This window comes from Chiloscyllium plagiosum, unplaced genomic scaffold, assembly GCF_037043375.1.
Source record: "Chiloscyllium plagiosum isolate Xiang-an unplaced genomic scaffold, Cpla_swu_hap1 HiC_scaffold_14, whole genome shotgun sequence".
NCBI classification, from domain to species: domain Eukaryota; kingdom Metazoa; phylum Chordata; class Chondrichthyes; order Orectolobiformes; family Hemiscylliidae; genus Chiloscyllium; species Chiloscyllium plagiosum.
Window position 1 is genome coordinate 33454868 of NW_028270152.1, and position 21563 is coordinate 33476430.

Genomic DNA, 21563 nt, shown 5'->3' on the forward strand with positions numbered 1-21563 from the left:
AATCCAAACCTGTACAGGATAGGTGAATTAGCCAAGTTAAATTGGGGATGTAGATCAGGGGTAAATAATTAAGGTTCCTCTGTATCTGCAATAATGCTTGTTTAAAAAAAAAGCATTTGCCATGGTTAACACTTCAAATGTGTCATTTTAAATTGAAAGAATCTTCTTAGTTCTTAAAATATAGGAGCTATACAACCAAATTTTGAGCCTCACTATTGTAGCCTAAAACAATCTTAACTTCTCCCCTTTACAATTTTTATCTCTTTAGAAATAAACTCTAGTGTTTATTTGCTTTGCTATTGTCTCAATCTGCCTCACTATTTTTAGTGATTTGTATATCCATATCCCACACTCCATCTCTTCTACCCCATTTGGACACTTCTTTATGAATGAGTATGTGGCTTGCATATTCCTCTCAAAAGTGTACTACTTCCAACTTAAGCACATTGACATTTATTTATCAATTGTGAAATAAAGCATTTATTAATGTATTATATTATTTTGCTGTAGTCCTCCTCTGTATTAGTTACACTCTATAGTTTGGTGGCTAGTTAAGTTTTCATGTCAAATGTCATGTTTCTAGGAGAAAATATACTGAAAGTATATTTTTATTACAGTCTGAACACAGTAAATTACTTGATCCTTGAAGAAACTTTGTTCATCCTGATCAGAAGATTAGTACCTTTGAAACTATTTTAGAAAAACACTACCATATTTGAACATATGTTTCCAAAGGCAAATCCATAAATGTTGCCTACAGTAATGGTCTTAGTAAGATTTGCAACTTAAGTGCCCAATTATCAGCTCCAGCTATAGTCCTTAAGTAAAGGAATGGACAGATTCAATTTCATGTACTTTGTTGTGATTTTTGAAGAAAAAAATCAAACAGCCTGCTATTGTTCCACTTTTATTAAGCACATTTTGTAGTCAAAGCTTTTCATTCAGAAAAATCAATTATTAGGAGTTTCCATTGAACATTATTAGTTTGGGTTACCCTGACTCACCAGGGTAGTATGCTGGAATCATCATAAAGCTAAAAGATCTTCCAAAAATGTGGGAAATTCCCCAATTTCCCTTTTTTTTTCAGACCCAGGTTGACAGAAAGCACACACCAGGTTCTGTAATTAACAATGATCAATATTTATTCAAAATAAATTGATTCTAAGTATAGGTAAATAATTATGCACCATTAACATATAACTCTGTTAAAATTCTAACCCCCTTATGAAACTCCCCGATTCACACAGGTAGACCTATAGACACACACAAAAGCAAATGGCGGAGGGAAAGACTATGAGGGTAGTTCAATGGTCCTTATCTACAGGCTTCACTGAGCTGATCCTTTTGACTGAAAGCTGCTGTTCCTCAATCTTCCTCCTCCAGGCACTTTCATCTTTTGGCACAAAGCACAAGGTGACTGGTTCACATTTATAAAGTCATTACCTTATTGGTTAAGAGCCACACCCAATTGATGCATGAAATAAACTGGCTTTCTTCAGGTTGAAGGAGTCAATATTTTACTGCTGGGAAAAGGACTGCACCTTCCTTTTCAGAGGTCTGATGACTTCTGACTCAAATATTCACAGCCCTGAGCTTTTCAGTGATCTGGGAGCCAATCACATAGTGGCTTACTGGCAGAAGGCCTTTGCCATCAAAACTGATCACCATTCCTTGGACTAATCAGCTCCTTGTTGCTGTTTGAACCCACAATCAAAATTATAGTAAAAAAGGATATGGCCTTTGCAATGTGTTCAAGATACTTCTGACGAAGGAAAATTATTTATCATATATTATTTATGAAGTAAAAATTATATTTCACATCATATCAAAATATATGCTTTGCTGTGACTGAATAAAATATGTGAAAAGATAAGGGAAGAGCATGTAGTATATTTACCCAAAAGCCTAGGCTCAAGTTTTTTTTGGCTGTTATTGAAACCCATTTCTTTTCATTGGGCCAGATTTATAGGAAGTTGGGGCTTTTTACATTTAAAAAAATCCAAGAACTTTGACAGGATACAATTGAAGTTTTAAAATTAAAAAAAGGGAATTAATTCTCACAAGTTCTAGTTCAGGAATGGGAAGAATTAATGCACATGAGAATAAAACTAAATACTGCAGATTCTGGAAAACTGAAATTGAAAAAACATACTGGAAATACTCAGCAAACTGGGCAACTTCCGTGGAGAGAAAAAGACGAAGATAATTCTCTGATTTTTTTTGCAGAGTTGTGGAGTCTTCATGGACATTTACAAATGGCAGGTGGAACCCACATGTGAATGGGTTACATCCATTTCAGAAAGATCCAATTTTTGCAATCAGGAATAAGGGGAGAGGTGTTCACACAAGGAGGAAATCCAAATCCATACAAACCTAAGAATTAGAAGCAGGACTAGAACATTCCACCCTCGGGTCTGCTTCACCATTTGGTAAGATCATGGTTGATCTGAACAAGGCATCAACTCCATTTCCTGTTTGGTACCATTAACCATTACTCGTTTGTCAATCAAAAATCTGAATAACTGAACAATTAATATATTGGATTTCCACTCTGAAAGAAAATATTTCTTCCCATTTCAACTCCATTTGGAAACGTACTCACTTTTAAACTGTTCTGTAGCCCACTACATGGGGAGACAAAAACATTGTTGTAGAGTGTACTGAACCAGTATTCCAGGGCCCCAGACTAATGTTCAATGTACAAAGGTTCAAATAGATGGTGAAATTTGAATTCAAATTGTCTGGAATTAAACACTAGCCTAATGGAGACTATGTAATAATTGTCAATTGTAAATAAAATCTGGTTCCCTAAAGCTCTATCATAAAGGAAATCCATTCTCCTTACCTGGCTTGGCCTTCATGTAACTCGAGACAAGAATGTGATTGTCACTTAACTGCCTTCTAAAATTGGCAAAAGTGGGTACTGCAGATGCTGAAGGTTAGAGTCAAGATTAGAATGGTGCTGGAAAAGTACAGCAGGTCAGCAGCATCCATGGAGCCCTTCATCAGGAATGAGGCAGGGAATCTCCGGGGTTGGAGAGGTAAATGGGAGGGGGGGGGGGGGACTGGGGAGAAGGTAGCTGAGAGTGCATTAGGTGGATGGTGGTGAAGTAAAGGTGATTGGTTGGAGAGGAGGGTGGAGCAGATAGGTGGAAAGGAAGGTTGACAGGTGGAACAAGTCATGAGGACGGTGCTGAGCTGGAAGGTTGGAATTGGGGTAAGGTGGGGTAAGGGGAAATGAGGAATATCGTGATGTCCACATTGATGCCATGGGGTTGAAGGGTTCCAAGGCGGAAGATGAGGCGTTCTTCCTCAGTCTATGGGTGGTAAGGGAGTGGCGATGGAGGAGGCCCAGGACCTGCATATCCTCAGCAGAGTGGGAGGGGGATTAACTGACTTCTTAAGCAAAAGTGAGTACTGCAAATGCTGGAGATTAGAGTCAAGATTAGAGTAGTGCTGGAAAAGCACAGCAGATCAGCGAAGGGCTTTTGCCTGAAACATCGATTTTTCTACTCCTCGGATGCTGCCTGACCTGCTGTGCTTTTCCAGCACTACTCTAATCTTGACTTCCTAAGCACCAATCCATACTGGTTTTCAATTAAACTAAAATAAATGAACTGAAGTATAACCCTTTAGGAAACATTGTATTCCTAGCACGTACCTGTGAGACTAACAGATTACACATCACCATCACAGATGTTCTTGCCATTGTCTACCAGTTCAAGCATCTTAATACCTTTCCAATAAAACAACCTGCCGGCTTTTAACTTTTACAAATAGGCGAACAAAACCTGTTGATATGTAGGATTCAGAACTGGTCACACAATCCCTTCAACCCTCTATTATTCTAATTGAAAGAGGCAGATCCAAATCAAACAAATCTTATAAGCTTTATATCCATGACAATATCTAAAAGAAACTAGGAATTGTTAATTGGTGATTAATAATGTAGCAAGATTAGTCCAGTCCTATTGTAAACTGGAATAATGGTGTATGGGTCCCCAATTTACGAATGTCTAGTTTACAAACACCCATACTTATGAATGTGATTCCACACAGTGTCTTTTTAAAGATCATGCAAACATCTTCTGTACCTAAAAACAGCTACTTTATATTATTCTGCATTGTGTTCCAACTTGCATACAAATCCACTTGTGAAAGAACTCCAGAATTGAACCTGTTCGCAACCCAGGGACTACCTGTATAGGGATATTATAGTGGGATATATTTTCTCTGAATGCTCAGCCTCAGTCTTTCAGCTCTTGATGAAGAAACAAAGTTCATTCATTCAAATTATTTGTGTGGACATCCAAGAACGATCTCTTGAAGTAGACCACTGTGAAAAAGTAGCCGAGCAAAATTCGGTAAGAAGAAACATCTGACATGTTCGACTAAACCAGGGTTTTGTCAAAAAAGCAGGCCTATAGTAATGTCTAGAAGACCAAAATATATTTCCACTGAATATTTTGTTTGCAAAAAGCAGGCAACAATACTGCTTTGAATTTTCAGTTGCTGTTGTAAATTACATCATGTATGATTTATAGATTTTGTTTCTGTCCCAGTTTTGCTCCCTGTCATACCTCCTGTAGGTATTTTCCCATACAGGCTCCAGAGGTACTAAGCCCTCTGGTTGAGCCCAGGTGCCTATTGTTACATGCAGGCCAACACAGTAAGGGGGTTATAAATTCACTGACCATAAATAAGGTCTCAGTTGGGATTTAATTGGTTGTGCCCTATTATTTAAATATGAAATCATTCCCAGTGGGATGTAAAACATAATTGTCACAGATTACAAGACAAATGAACAGGAGAAATTCAGCCTAGGTTATGAGTTTAGTTATTTCAGAATTTTATAACCAAATGTGCTTTGAGTGATGGTGCTGAGCTAACATTAACACTGCTCCATAGCTAATAACATTCCTGGAGAACTCCTCAGTCACCCCAGCATCCTTTCCCTTTCTTTAGCCATGTTTCCTTACAAATGGAGCAGAGTCAACACTTACCCTTTTGGTCCTCTGTTCTACATATCTCAAGGCCAAAATAGTCTTTCAAAATGAAAGTACAATTTACTTGTACTTCTTTCAATTCCAATTGACATTCTCTGCCACAATGTGGTCTCCTCCACTCACCTCATGTAGCCATAAATTTGGTTGCCCTTTGATCTTTGTAACAGGAATTTTTAGACAATTATTTCTTCCTGCTCTGCACCTCAACTTCACTCTCTTTTCTCCTTTCATTTTTTTGAAAACATATTACATTTCTAATTTATCTTGGTTCCAGTGAAAGGTCACAGACTGAAATCATTGGTGCAGGTAGTTTGAGAAACAAGTGTGATCTAAGGGATCGGTTGCAGACATGGGATGCAGGATGACAGAGCCACAGTGGTTACCAAAAGTTGAAACAATTCTCTAGAACGTTCTCTCAGATGTTTCATTAAATTTTAAGCCCTCTGACCTTCAACCCCTCTCCACATTTCCATGCCTACATGCTAGCTTAATGCTAATCCATGCCTCTCCTGCACTCTGTCCCCATGGCCCCAGTCCATACACGCCAATCAACCCCACTTCCCAGTTGCCAGCCATTTCAAATCACCCTCCCACTCCCCCAATGACATATCTATTCTGGACCTCCACCACCATCAAAATAAGGCCACACGCAAACTGGAGGAAGAGCACCTTTTCATCTACCTCGGGAGCTTACAATCACATAGCTGTAACATAGAATTCACCAGATTTCAAATCTCCCCCTCACTCCCCACCTCATCCCAGTCTAGCCCTCCCTCTCTGTCCCATCCTCTTTCCCTGACCTAACCTGTCCATCTTCTTTCCCACCTATCCGCTCCACCCTTCCCAGTGACCAACCACAATCACCTCCAATGTGCATCCACCTATTGCCATCTCACCTACTTTTCCCCCAGCCCTAATCCCTTCCTCCCCCGTCCTGATGAAAGGTCTCAAACTGAAATGTTAACTCCTCCAATGCTGCCTGACCTGCTCCTTTTTCCAGCTCCACATTTTATGGACCCTGACTTTCCAGCAACTGCAGTCCTCACTATCTCCATTATAGCCTACGCCAACTTAATGACAATTGCCACTGTCTTCACCATTAAGCCCTCCATGACAACTCACACAGAATTCAGAAGCTTTGTTGAGATGAAATGAACTAAAGGTTCAAATATGTAATACAGCCTTCAATATATTAAAAAAATTCACACTCAATATAGCCCATTTAGTTTTAAAAAATATCTTCAAGTGATTAATCCCTTGTAAATCAAACCTATTCATAACCCACATCAAAGATAGCTCATCCTTTTATACATTTTGAGCTATCAATCAAATGGTGAATTTAGGACATAATTGTAGTTAATGGAAAGTAACCATGCATTCATAATGACAGATTGATAGTTCATGGAGAAATGCCTATGAGCAATTAATGTAATATCATCACGTCATGATATTTCCATAAACTTTATCTACCCTCAAGATATTTCAGGTCAACTCTAAAAATGTGTGACTCCCATACTGCATATTTAACTTCCTTGCTACACTGAAAATGGGCTCTTATTGAATGATATTTGAATTCATCAGGAAGGTGATCACGGAATATGACATATGATAAATAAAAATGATAAAGCAATAGAACAGGATAGAGTTAAAAATCACACAACACCAGGTTATAGTCCAACAGGTTTAATTGGAAGCACACTAGCTTTCGGAGCGACGCTCCTTCATCAGGTGATTGTGGAGGGCTCGATTGTAACACAGAATTTATAGCAAAAATTTGCAGTGTGATGTAACTGAAATTATACATTGAAAAATTGATTGTCTGTTAAGCCTTTCATCTGTTAGAATACAGTGATAGTTTCACTTCTTTCATGTGTAAATCACAAAACCCTTTTTTTTAAAATTGCATTCTCGGGTTAGCTGTTAACAATGGTGATAGCTAGACAATATGTTGAAGGTGTTAGCCCCCTGTGTTCTGTGTCTATGACCTGATGTTTAGATTGATTCTAATCTAAAAAGTGAGATAACAGAGTTTTACACAAATTCACGCAGTTTTTGAGCTCTGAAAAATATCACTTGAAGATATTTTTTAAAACTAAATGGGCTTTATTGAATGTGATTTTTTTTAATATATTGAAGGCTGTATTAGATATTTGAATCTTTAGTTCATTTCATCTCAACAAAGCTTCTGAATTCTGTGTGAGTTGTCATGGAGGGCTTAATGGTGAAGATAGTGGCAATTGTCATTAAGTTGGCGTAGGCTATAATGGGGATAGTGAGGACTGCAGATGATGGAAAATGTGGAGCTGGAAAAAGGAGCAGGTCAGGCAGCATTGGAGGAGTTAACATTCACCTGATGAAGGAGCGTCGCTCCGAAAGCTAGTGTGCTTCCAATTAAACCTGTTGGACTATAACCTGGTGTTGTGTGATTTTTAACTTTGTACACTCCAGTCCAACACCGGTATCTCCAAATCATGAACAGGATCGAGGTATGGATAATGATAACCAGAGAGTGGAAGGAAGGGACAGAACATATACACTTAAAATGTACCAGTAGATGGTGCAGAATGTGCAAAATGATTAAAAAATTAAAGGCATCATATCTGAATGCATGCAGCATTCATAACAAAATGGATTAATTGGTAATGTTGAGTCAAAATCCTGGAATTCCCTCCCTAACAGCATTGTGAGTCAACCCAAAACAAATGGATTACAGTAGTTTAAGAAAACAGCTCACTGTCACCTTCTCAAGGGCAACTAGGTACAGACAGTAAATGCTGGCCCAATCAGCGATGCCCACATCCCACAAAAATGAAAAAATAAAAAAAAGCAAATATGCATAATTGATAGTAATTTCTGGGACTTGATTTCAAGATGACCAAGGCTTTGACCTAAATATTCAACCGTTGATATTTTATTAGTACATAAAGTTATGATAAAGTCTTGCAGTAGCTCTATTAGTTAAGGAAGACATTGATGTAATTGTGAGTAACAACGTTAGTTATAAAAATCAAGATATATAACTATTTTGGTAGAGATAAGAAAAGATAAGGAACCACATGTGGGAGTAAGTTATAGGATCCCTAATAGTAGCTACACTGCAGGGTATTTTGGAACAAATAATGGGAGCTTGTGTTAAAAGTATTGCAATAATCTTGAGTGATTTTAGTTTTGATATAGATTGTAAAAATTAGTTTGGAAAAGGTTGCTTGGATCATGACTTTATAGAGTGTTGCCCAAGACAATTTCTTAGGAAAGTACATCTAGTATCATAAGGCAACACGCTCTTTTAAATCTGGCAATGAGAGGATTAATGAATGAAATCATAGTACGGGAGCATCTAGGCAATAGTGATCATAATATGATAGAATTTCTTATTCTGACTGGGGGTAGAATTGTGGATATAAGACAAGTTTCTTAAACTTAAATGATAGATATGCTGGGCCAGGAGATTACAGATTGTAATCAAATGTAATTCTGCTTCTGATAACTTACAGTGCTTAAAGATACCCAGTCTGTCACTTATCACTGAGCATAATCTATCCTATTTAGCATAGCTGTGGTGCTGCACAATACAATGGGGAATACCCTCAATGTGAAGATAGAATTTTATTTCCACAATTACTGTTTGGTATCTCTTCTATCGATACTGTCATGGATAAACTACATCTGGGACTGATAGATTGGTGAGGACAAGTTCAAGTAAATTTTTTTTCTGACTTGTTGGTGACTCCCATCTCTTGCAGACCAAATCGAGCAGTTATGTCATTAAGGACTCGCTCAGCTCAGTCCCTAATAGTGTTGCTGAGTCATCCTCCAGACAAAGCCCATGGAGAGTGGTTTTAAGAGAACAGGCCATAGCTATGGCAGTATCAACTTATAGTTTTCTTCAGATATCTCTCTAACTTAGAGATTTGTCTGTCTGCAAGAATCTACAGGAGTGAGAAAACAAAAACACAGAGTCCACCAGTCTCTGCTATTTGCATGCAGAATGCAGGTGGGAGCTCAAACTCAGGCTGAAGAGACCAGAATTGGTGAGGCCCTAATTAGCCTGGAAGATTCACCTAACTTTGGGTAGAGGGGAAATCTCCAAGGTAAACCTCATCATCAAAGTCAATTCAGGGATTATAGGTTATCTGTCTGCAAAGGGAGGAAGGAGCCAGCTAATAGGAGCTGAAAATAGCTTTGGACTGGTTTATTTTAACCATGAAGGTGGAGTTTTGGCTGTTTTAAAAGTTAAATGAGGAAACTTTTCTGTAATGCACAGTATAAGTTTCTTATTGGAACAGTGTTTAACTAATGGTGCTTTTAGAATACCTAAAACTTAAAATCTTATCATGTGATGCTACAGACAGTCATGAAAATTTAAAATGCCTGTTTAAAAATTATCCATCTCAACAGGATCATTACAATATTGAGTTACCAGAAGTGTAGGAAACCTCTCCAGCTGTTGCTAAATTTAAATATAAATCAGGGACTAAGCAATGCAAGATACTGATTTAAATATTGTAACAATGCCAAAGCTAATTAGCTCAGAAGCTCACCAGAGTGTAGTGCTCAGTAGTGCCTATAGTTCCCGTTTTGTTTCCCAGGACTGGCTCAGGTCATTCTTAGGATTTGTTCTTCTACTCATTGTGATATCATGGCATCAATGAGCTATGATTAGCAACCCTCAAACAACTGAGAAGATTACATGAAGAGATAGGGAATTAAATGCCCTGCCTCTTGCAAGCAGGTCAGAGGCCTAACACACAACTTGTTCAATACAAAATTCGTGGCAGACACATATGTGACCAGGGAGAGAAAGCAAGTTAATGTTTCATGTCTAGATGACTCTTCATCTGACTCTCCATGGATACTGCTTGACCGACTGTGATCTCCAGTATTCTTGTTTTCAGTACAAATTCCAGCCAACGCAATAATTTGCTCCTACATATGTGACCACTTGGTTCATGTTGCAAAGTTTAAATTTTTAACCTCTGACTGTCTTCTACTCATCAACTCTAAAAGCATTTTGGTTGAGCAAACCAAATAGTTAATGATATCCATAGCCTCATAGAACTAATTAAATAAACTCAGCATCAGTACTGGAAGAATCGATGTTCTCAAGAAACTGCAGTAGATACAAAAGATTAAACAATTAACAATAAATATCTTAAAATCTATCTATTCAATAAATGTATGTTTATGCAAAATGAATAATAAATTAGGTTTGAATGTATTTTTTTCACTTTTAAAATGAAAATAATTTTTAAAATGGGAGCTAATAAATTATTACAGTGTAAAATATACATTAAACAACTGCAAAAGAATTTGCCTATTCTACTGTTTAAAAAGTTTAGCATGTCCACTAATACTCTTTAGCGAAAAGAACACACAAACACATTTCTAATGTTTATCCTGATTCCTTGAATCCTGGTGTTTTTGTTATACAAATCCATGTCAGATGTTAATGGAAATAATGTAATTTTATGTCTGAATGGCAAAATGCCATTGTTTAAACTGAAAACAAACATAATTTCCTTAATATATATAGACTATAACATTATTCGAGATGAATAATTTTTAAATGATTTGTCTGACATTACATTTTCAAGTCTATTAAATAGGGTGTGATTGGCGGAGTTCTCAAAGCAATTTTAGAAACAAAAATTTATAATTATTCACTTGTCACTGTGGCCTGACAGTTTTACACCATATAATCCTTGCCGAAATTACCTTCTCAATAATGACATCCTTTATTTACAGACCACTGGATTTATTAAGTGTTTCTGGTTGTTGTTCTCTGCAAATATAGCTCACGTGCACATTTATTTTCCCAGTACTATAAATTTTAACGAGCCACATTTTCAACAAGTACACTGCAGGAAATGTATATACAACCTCATCATTGTGGCATTAGTTTGCTAAGTTGTTCATGATGGCTAAATTCATAGCTCCATTACAGATTTTATAAACACTGGTTCCAGCTGAAAGAACAGCAGTATACAACAACTCAGAGAATTGCAAGTGGCATGACAGCCTGAACGACTGCTACTAGTGTAGCAAACATGGACAAAATGTTTGTTAGAGCTGTGATCAGTTAACCATCATAATTGTGTACTAAGTTCAAAATGTGTGAAGTTAATTGTCTGATTTGGTGATACACTGAGCAATTTCACACTCATCAATCTTCTAGCATTAGGATGTATGTTTATGGAAGAGTAGAAAATTCATTTCCTGTAACAAGAAGGAAGTCAAACCTAAGGAACAAAAACCAGAGGGGTATAAATTTAACAGCATAACCGTTCAAACCTGTCCCCCTAATACATGGTAAGGCCATTCTTACTGATGAATGCAAAAGGTTACAAATTGACAATCTCAATAACTGACTTAATATATTTATTTCAGAAATTATGAGATATGCTTCTTCCATTGTAATTATTGAAATAAACAACAAAGCATAGTTCCATAGTACATTACAATCCTTATACAAAGAACAAAGATAAATGACCATTAACAGATCGCACCATGCAGATTTGCAATATAGTTGCCGCAGCTGTTCAGTTGATACAAACCCTTGCTTACTGTTTAAAAGTGGATCATTTATTGATTATTCACTAAATATCCTCAAATAATTGAAAACTTAAATATAATTTAGAACACAAGAAAGTGTATTTTCCATGTGGAGTTTCTGCAGATGTTTATGATAGAAAACATGTGCACACTTTAAATAAGTCAGTATTCAAAGAAGTAATACAAAACCATCTGCAATGTAACTGCAAATGATCAGTCCAGGAGGAAAAAAAATTCTGTAAACAATGATGCTTTAAGTATAATATTTAAGTGAAAAGCTTTTAGCTTTCTGTGAACTCCAGGAATTGTCATCCATTTCATCTGTTGGTTAATTTTCACTGAATTCTATCACATTGGTTCCATCTAGTGGAAATAAGTATTATTGCTAAAGAATCTTTAACAATACCAGATGAAAAGCAGCAGGACTAATCAAACCAAAATAGTATATATTTCACTATATACTGTCCAAACACCAGTTAACTAAAATTAATTATATTACAAACAAAGTAACTATATACAAATGATGCTATGTTCTCCATCCGCAAAAGCTGTCCTGCAACACAGGAATTGACAGAAATCAGTGAGAAATCCTGAAGGGCTTTTGCCCAAAATGTCGATTTTCCTGCTTTTCAGATGCTGCCTGACCTGTTGCGCTTTTCCAGCACCACACTCTCGACTCTGACCTCCAGCATCTGCAGTCCTTACTTTTGCCTAGAAATCAGTGAGAAGCAGTTGATATGTACTGTAATGCAAAGGCTTAACATTCAATTTCCATACAGTAGAGAACATTGCAAAACATTCTCTGAAAATTCCTCCTTTCTTCCACATGGTCACAGGATAAGTGGGGCATCTGAAATGCTGTCAACATTAGTTGTCTCAGGTTTAACATGGTTTGGCCACACTCCTGCTGATGGCTTGCTTTGGAAACATTAAATGCAAGGAATGTGAGGCAGAACGAGGGCATGGCTGCAGGTCTTGCAGTCAGCAATGCTACAAATCCTGACAACTTGAATGATACTGAAGAAAAAAGTTTCAACTTTGTGTTCACAAGCTCTCCAATTTACCACCTCTAAACACCTGACCAGTTCTGAATTTTCATATTTTTCTATGCAAGGATCTGTTCATTTCCTACTTGTTTGCTTGATGGTCATTTCATTCTGAAACTATGCAGCAACTGCATGACTAATATTTTCCACTAACAGGAATGCTGCTGCAATGGTAATACAGTGGTAATGTCACTGGACTAATAATCATGAGACCAAGGCTAATAGTGGCATGGCTTCACATCCCACCATGGCATCTGATGGAATTAGAATTTGATTATTAAAACATCTGGAGTTGAATTAAACTGTCATTAATTGTCATAAAAACCAACATGACTCATTCATGCCCTTGCAGGAAGAAAATCTGTCATCCACACCTTTTCTGGCCTAAGTGTGATTGCAGAACAACAAAATGATCCAACAGCAGTTCAGTTCAAGGTGGGCAATAAGGAATGAGCAACAAATCAGTGACAGTGATGCTCACATCCCATCAAAGAGAATTGAAGAAACAGCTGTAACAGATGTTTTGCCTACAAATGCCAGAGTGATGTCAGATCCATTAACCTTACACCACAATCAGGTCAGTGGTAGATTGGATCAGGGTCTGGAATGGTTGTGGTCGACCTGCATCCAGCTCTTCAGCTACCAGATAGAGACACCAAAACAAGGAGTAAATTCCAGCCCATGGGACTGGTTATTATGCAGTGACTACATGGACAGTTTAATGAGTCCTTTCCAAGTCTGCTGACATGACCTTTCACAACTCTGAACTTTTTTGAATTATGATAAGTTCGCTGATGACACAAAGATGGGTGGTGTTCTAGATAGCGTCGAGGGCTGGTTGCAGGCTACAACAAGACATTGACAGGATGCAGACCTGGTTTGAGAAGTGGCAAATGGAGTTCAACTTTGATAAATGCAAAGTGGTACATTTTGGAAGGTCGAATTTGAATGCTAAATACAAGGTTAAAGACAGGATTCTTGGCAATGTGGAGGAACAGTGGGATCTTGGTGTTCACGTACATAGATCCCTCAAAGTTGCCACCCAGGTTGATAGGGTTGTTAAGAATGTATATGGTGTTTTGGCCTTCATTAACAGGGGGATTGAGTTTAAGAGCCACGAGGTTTTGCTGTACCTTTAGAAAACTCTGGTTAGACCACACTTGGAATAATGTGACCAGTTCTGGTCACCTCATTACAGGAAGGATGTAGATGCTTTAGAGAGTATGTAGAGGAGATGTACCTGGATTGGAGGGCTTGTCTTATGAAGAGAGATTGGGTGAGCTAGAGCTTTTCACACTGGAGAGAAGAAGCAAGGTGAATTGATAAAGATGTACAAGGTAATGAGAGGTGTAGGTAGAGTACACAGCCAGAGACTTTTCCCCAGGTCAGAAATGGCTGTCACAAGGAGTCATAATTTTAAGGTGATTGGAAGAAGGTATAGGGGAGATGTCAGAAATAGGTTCTTTATGCAGAGACTGGTGGGTGCGTGAAATGCACTGCCAGCGGTGGTAGTAGAGTCAGAGACATTAGGGACATTTAAGCGACTGCTGGACAAGCACATGGATGGCAGTAAATTGAGAGGTGTGTAGTTAGGTTGATCTTAGATTTTGATAAATGCTCGACACAACATCGAGGGCCAAAGTGCCTGTACTGTGCTGTACTCTTCTATGTTCTATGATAGCTTGAAGATTTCCAGCCAAATACTCTGGGTTTGGAAGCTTCACATACTACAACACTTCTGTTTTGGTGACTGGTTCCACTGAAATTGAAGGATGATTTTTCTGCTAGGTTAAACTGATCTCCCTTCTGAACTGACCCCTCAATTATATTGAGCTGAGAACTTGAATTTTCTGTTCTTAACTAAACTAAATAGAACTAACTTTTTTTGGTTTGTTTTAAACTGAGAAATATGCATATTCCATCTGTTAAAATGACAGGGGTTCTCTCATGTACTTGACTGCAGTCACATGCTTTCTTGGATTTGACATACATCGGTCACTGTTTCAAATAACGTTCTGACCTGATTAAAAGAAACCTTTACAAAACTGACCACATCTATCTTCCTCTACTTGGAAATCAAAATCCAAAAATATGGTACATATATGATGCTTCTTTCATCACAATTAAGGGATTTTTCCCAGGTGATGGGAGGCAGTTCACGTACATGAGGCAAATCTAATCCTCTGAAATCGTTGTATGGTCATGATCCCAACATCATCCCACCCTTTTCTGGGTTTCTAGAGATGAGATTGAAGGTTGGCAGAAAATTCCTTGGCTTTGGTCAGGTGAGCTATTAAAGTTACTTAAAAGTCAATTAAATAATTAGCTTTTAACTCTCATTTTTGATTTTTTCACGAGAGAACCTATTTCCTGGCAAAAGACCAACTTTCCAGAGTCACTGAAGTGCACAATCGGAGGAGGTTCTGCAGTGAGGAGACTTTGATCATTTAAATTGAAGAGCTCCTGCCATAGCCATTGTGAGACTACTGTTCAAAGCACTTCTCTCAGACAACCTGCCAAAGCTAAGAAGGTGAACAGCAAAAAAAGACACATTACCACCAAAAGCAGCAGGGACATCAATAGCAGCTGCACTGTCGAATTGTTCTCCAACACATTCCCCTCCACAGAGCAGAGGGACATCCAGAATCAACTTGGAGGAGGCAAGGCCTCGAACATAGGGTCTACAGGTAAAGAATGAGCTCTTTTTATCAGTAACTGAAAAGCTTGGACTTTCAACATAGATCATTACTCACATCTGATGCCTCTTGGATTAACAGCTCTTTCCTTGTGAACAAATAGGCATAGATCGGTATCAATGCCTGTCCCTACTACCAACCCTGAGTCTGTTTCTTGCCAATTTGTATCTTCACTTCTCCTACAAAGAGATAGTTCAAAATCGCTTTTGTGTTCTTGCAGAAAGGTTAATATACGTGGATGTCCACTTTGACTGAAGGGGAATGTGAGTGTTCACTTTTCAGATTGGGGTATGAGATAGCTGCAGAGAGAAAAATGGGCAAAGGCGTAAAGTGTTCATAGTTCTTAGGGCTAAAAGGATCAAAGACAATGGGGAGAAAGCAGGAACAGGGTACTGAGTTGGATGATCCGCCATGATCATATTGAATACCAGAGTTGGCTTGAAAACCCGACTCCTATTTTCTATGTGTGTACAATCTAGAAGAATGCTGAGAAAGTCAGAACATGGGATTTGGCACTTAAAAATATTATGCAAGTGACCTTTCCTGCTCTTCTGATGTTTTGGATCCTGTTGATGCAGGGTCTCTTTCAATAGAAATCCTTGTTTTGACAAAAGATATAATCTCACCACCTTGCTTAACTGTTCAGGCAACCCAGATACAGAGTACTAATACATATCTGAGCTAAAGAACTACAGTAAATTCTATGCATTAGTAAGTTAGCTTCTTATCCCAAAAATGTTCCAGCTACTCTTGCAGATACTGAGATAGGAAGATTTCATCTTATATTTTAGATGACTGCTAGTTAGATTTGTATAAAGACAATATTGAGTTTTATTACAAATTCAATCTTTCTAAGAGACATGCACAGAAGAGAGTTGCAAAGAACAAATATATAAAAAAAAGAAAATCAGTGTGGCATGGAGTTTAAATCAGAGAATATAATAAAGTGCGAAAGCCACAGAAGAATGCAAACTAAAAACATTAGAGGCAGACTCTTGCAGCAAGAGATACTAGATAAATCTTAATTTGCACCACTAGGTAGTGACTGGCCACCCACTGAACAATTGCTCAAACTTTCCTTTTTGGATGTGTGATGGCCATTTGACCCACTATCACCAGATTTCCAGTGGGTGAAGTTAGCATCTATCCAGTGCAAATAACATCACTTTTTTATGGCACTAAATTATGAAAGATATAGAAAGATTTTGTTCTTGAAAAGAAAGTATTCAAATGTAATATACAAAGAGTTTTAACTTGCGACTTAGAAATACGATAACCACTTTTAAAATTTTCACCATAATACTTCAGCATCAATGTCGTAAATTCACTAAAATGTGCTAAAATGACTAGTCCTTAAAAAAAAGGATGTGAAAAGGCAGAGACTCGTGAAACAGAAGAGTATGTAGATTTTATTTTTAACAGTTTTAAAACACATTCTATACAGGTTATTTACTTTATTGACAATGTACACAATAATAGTAGCTAAAATAAAAATGTAAGAAGTGTTTCTGTTGGAATTCATAGTGCAGTGGAACTTATAAAAATTGAATACAAAACATGAACTATGGTGCAATGTATAAAGTGGCTATTACTAATCTATCCTTTATCTGCCAATATGTTTTCCTACTGTCTTACACAGTAACAATCAGCATATTTTAACAACTTCAGAAGAAAGCTTTTTCTTTTTAATCCCCATTTCCAGTTTATTGTGTATTATGTCATATGAAAACAGATCTAATATAAATACAAAAAAAAACTGTGAGAAATCAGTAGACATCACAGTGCTGCTTGTCATGGGTTTCTTTCTCAATATGTGGGTAGATTATATAAATGATTTCAGGGTTTTTTGTCAAAAGCAACCAAATATACAACCAACAACCAAGTATGATCAGCCGTTGTTGGCAGCTATACAGATGGTCAAATTTGCAGTTTTGTATTTTAGGTTGCATTACTGAAGTGTAATTCAATACATATACATTTTGGTTAAACAATACTTCATTTCGGCTTGCATGAACTGAATTAAAATAATCATTGTTTCTCTATATATTACTCCTTTTATTAATTCACCTCCTACTCATGTAGCCTGTGTGTATTAATTGAACATTTACAATTATCATCACACTATTTTTGCAATTATCAAGACAAGGGAAATTAATGTCAGGAAATTGAATATTTTTAAAGCTCTCTCCATTCTGTCCCAACATTAATATAGCACACTGCATCAGTGTGAAGTTTCTATTTCCCACACCAGCTGTTGTGTCATGCTGGTACATTAAGAAGTGCTGTTCTGCAAATGTGGCAAGTGGCCTACCAACATCAAATGAAGGATTTTTTTTTGCTGTGCGTCTACGTCCACTATGAAATTAGGTTGAAACTTCCCAAGCATATTTTACATAGGACCATTACAGCTGACATATATTTCCTTCAACGTAGGCAGAACCTAAGTGATGAAAGACCAGTGTGTCTAACCTACTTTACCACAAAGTCTCATTCCTAACAACTTTCTACATTGACATGCACACCATCATTTTGAAATTAGGTGGCTTTGACTTCTGGAGGTCAGTTCAAACTTCAACACCACAACATTCAATCCAAAAACTGTGGTCCTAGCATTCTAACAAATGCAATTCATTAAATCATAATGCCCCTCTTTCTAGGGCTAGGAGTGATACTTGGTAACATAAATATTTTACTTTATTAATAAGCTACAGAGGACTTTATAATAAAGTTGCAGTATGTTCAGATGTTAAAAAGATTAACTTGACTTGAGTCTGAAAAGCCTTAAGCATCAATACAATACACATTGCAGCTTTAAAACTGTTAAAAATGTTGAGATGATTAATATATATTTCATGTCTTTTACTAAAAGCATTCAGACTTCTGTTTTAAAATTGAAAGGTGTATTTATCAAAAACAACGCCAAGAAAATCCATATACAAGATATTGAGAGACTCAAAAGGTGCACTGACGGCTGGAACCTATTTTACTTTATTCCTGAGGTTCACTGTTAATTTTAACTGCAGCCTTTCTCACTCAATGTTTCATTCACTGATAAAAATTTCTTTGAGAGCTTTTTTTCTACAACATAAAGAGATATCATTATAGCTGATGATTTGGATGTGCAGCATAAAAAGATATTAAAAGTTAAAATGACACATAAAAATCAAAATAGTTAACACACATCTGTGACCAAAATGAACTATAACTATTTTAAGCTTTAAGCAACTCTGATACAGAAACTATGTCTTAAAAATAAAGTTTGTATATAATAAAAAAACTGTCAATGTAGCTTTAACTCAACTCGACAAGGTAAAAAGGAATGGCTTTCATAAAGAACTACCTAATTACCAAACTAAATTATAAATATACATAGAAGAAAAGAACAGGGTGTATGGCAGAATTATAATACCACATAAAAGGCCAAAAATCATGTAACTTTGTTTCACCGATGATGTGGAGATAAAAAAAACCCTTTGGGAATAGATTTTATGTAACAAATTCAGGAAAATGCAGACATCACAAATTGTTGAAAAATTTAAAAAAAAGTGTGTAAGAAATGTACAAATATAAAAAGCTACAAATATTAATAAATTACAGATAAGTCACATAGACATAAACACTTCACCAGTTAAGACCAAAAATACTTCATATTGCATTATAATGCAAAATTGAAAATAATAAGCTCATATAGAACAAAACTGTAACCTTATTTACAAAGCTCTTCTATAATGTGTTACCTTTGCTGATGTACTGTGACTACTTACAAGAGATTATTTTTGCAAGGCCACACAAAGAAATGTTTTTGTTTTTCAGGCAATGCCTTTTATAAAAAGAAGTTCCATTATAAGAGCAAACAAAAAAAGAAATAACATTTTTATCATAAAAGAATAAAATGTAAAAAAGGTAAAAATCAAAGAATACATAGCATTGTAACTCAAAGACAATTTGCAATAAAGATTAATCCTTTGACCATATTTACAGGATTTATAGTATGAAAAAAGTTTAAATGTTTCTTTAAGTCTGAAATGTGGAATTGCCTGAGAAACAAGTTTATAGAAACGGTATCCATTTACTCAGGTTAAAGGCAGCAGTTTATTACTGTACTGTCGAACACACTCCTGTGCGTTTAAGGACAGCATTTCTTATGAATTTGTTTTTGACATTCTTTAAAAATGGTAGTATCTCCAAATTCATTTTTTTTTCCACTATCTGTAATTTAATGCTTAAAAATGCTCCAACAGAAGATTTGGCTGAATTAAGTGGATTACTCTGACATCTTTGATAGATATCAAATGCCACTAACAAGCATTTCCAATTATGCCACAGACCAAGTGGAGCCAATCTACGAGAGTACCACACAAAAGCACCATACTCTCTCTGAGGATGGTCTGTAGATACAGTTGAAATGGACACTGTCTCTAACCCGGAATGATCTAAAATGTGTTAACATTATGTCACACATGTAACGGCATCAGTGTCAGGCCAATACGTTTTAACTGAAAATGTTTCTCATTTCTAACTTTACAGAAGAAGTTTTCCATTCCTATGTATTTTTAGTATTTTTCCAAGCCTTTGTTTAGCAGTTGCCATACCCTTCTTTAATCGTTTTCCTGAAAAATAAATACATGTATGATTACTGTGTTTGACATGTAAAAATGTAGCTTAATGCAAGTGAATATTTGTTCTATATTTACAGCCATTTATCTGACTTTAAAATTACAAACAAATTTCAATAAGCAGATATGCTGTAAATTCTGTAAATAAGCACTTAGATGATCAAGTAGCATCAGTGGATAGTGGAAGGTAAGAATTAATATTTCAGGTAAATGACCTTTTCTCATTTATAACATTGACTAGAAGTACTATTCAAACTCTTCTTTCCACTGATGCTGGCTGACCTCTGAGTGTTTCCATTATGGACATTAGCTGCCAAATGAACTTTAGTAAGGCATTTGATAAGATACCTCATGGTGGACTGGTACTCAAGGTAGGGTCTCATGGGATCTGTGTGAGCTGGTCCAATGGGTAGAAAACTCACTTGGTCATAGAAAACACAGCATAGCCGTGCAAGAGGGTTTTTTTTGGAATGGAGATCAGAAACTAGTGGTGTTCCAGAGGAACAAGTGCTGGGACTTTTGTTGTTTGTAACACATAAAGAAGTGATTTGGAGGAAAATGTAGGTGTTCTGATTATTATGTTTGCGGGTGACACCAAAATTCGCAGAGTTGCAGACAGTGAACAGGATTGTCAAAGGATACAGTGGAATAGAGAAATGGCAGATAGAGTTTAATGCGGACAAGTGTGAGGTGATGCATTTTGGAAGATCAAATTTAGCGGTGAATTACACAATAAAATGGAAGAACCTTTAGGAACATTAACAAAGAGGAATTTGGGTGTACTTGTCCCCAGATCCTGAAAGTGATTATACAGGCAGATAAGGTGATTAATAAGACATACACAGCATGCTTGCCTTCATCGGCTGGGGCATCGGATATAAAAGTTGGCAAGCTTTGTTACAGCTGTACAAAACTTTAGTTTGACCACATTTGGCAGTTCTAGTTGCAACAGTACCTGAAAGATGTGGATGCTTTGGAAAGGGTGCAGAGGTTTTTCTTTAGATTAGTTTTTTTTCTTTAGATTAGATTCCCTACAGTGTGGAAACAGGCCCTTCGGCCCAAAAAGGCCACACCAACCCTCCGAAGAGTAACCCACCCAGACCCATTTCCCTCTGACTAATGCACTTAACACTATGGGCAATTGCTCCCGATGCGGTCTCCTCTACATTGGGGAGACTGGGCGCCTCCTAGCAGAGTGCTTTAGGGAACATCTCCGAGACACCCGCACCATTCAACCAAACTGCCCCGTGGCTCAACATTTCAACTCTCCCTCCCACTCTGCCGAGGATATGGAGGTGCTGGGCCTCCTCCACCGTCGCTCCCTCACCACCAGACGCATGGAAGAAGAACGCCTCATCTTCCGCTTCGGAACACTTCAACCCCAGGGCATCAATGTGGATTTCAACAGCTTCCTCATTTCCCCTTCCCCCACCTCATCCTAGTTTCTAACCTCCAGCAACACGATCCCCTTGACTTGTCCGGACTTGTCCGACCTGTCCAGCTCCTTTTCCACCTATCCACTCCACCCTCTCCTCCCTGACCTATCACCTTCATCTCCTCCCCCACTGACCTATTGTACTCTATGCTACTCTATCCCCACCCCCAGCCTCCTCTAGCTTATCTCTCCACGCTTCAGGCGCTCTGCCT

General features: G+C 37.3%; 1 protein-coding gene across 3 annotated transcripts in view; it reads right to left on the reverse strand.

Moving 5' to 3' along the window:
* Positions 1-16682: 16682 nt before the first annotated feature.
* The window catches only part of phf2 (PHD finger protein 2), a 154660-nt gene continuing 149779 nt past the window's right edge, over positions 16683-21563 (reverse strand). For all 3 annotated transcript variants that reach the window (XM_043708015.2, XM_087994274.1, XM_043708017.2), the window contains one exon: positions 16683-19910. In XM_043708015.2, coding sequence (XP_043563950.1) covers positions 19822-19910 — 89 coding nt within the window. In that variant the 3' untranslated portion in view covers positions 16683-19821. The remainder of the gene's footprint in view (positions 19911-21563) is intronic.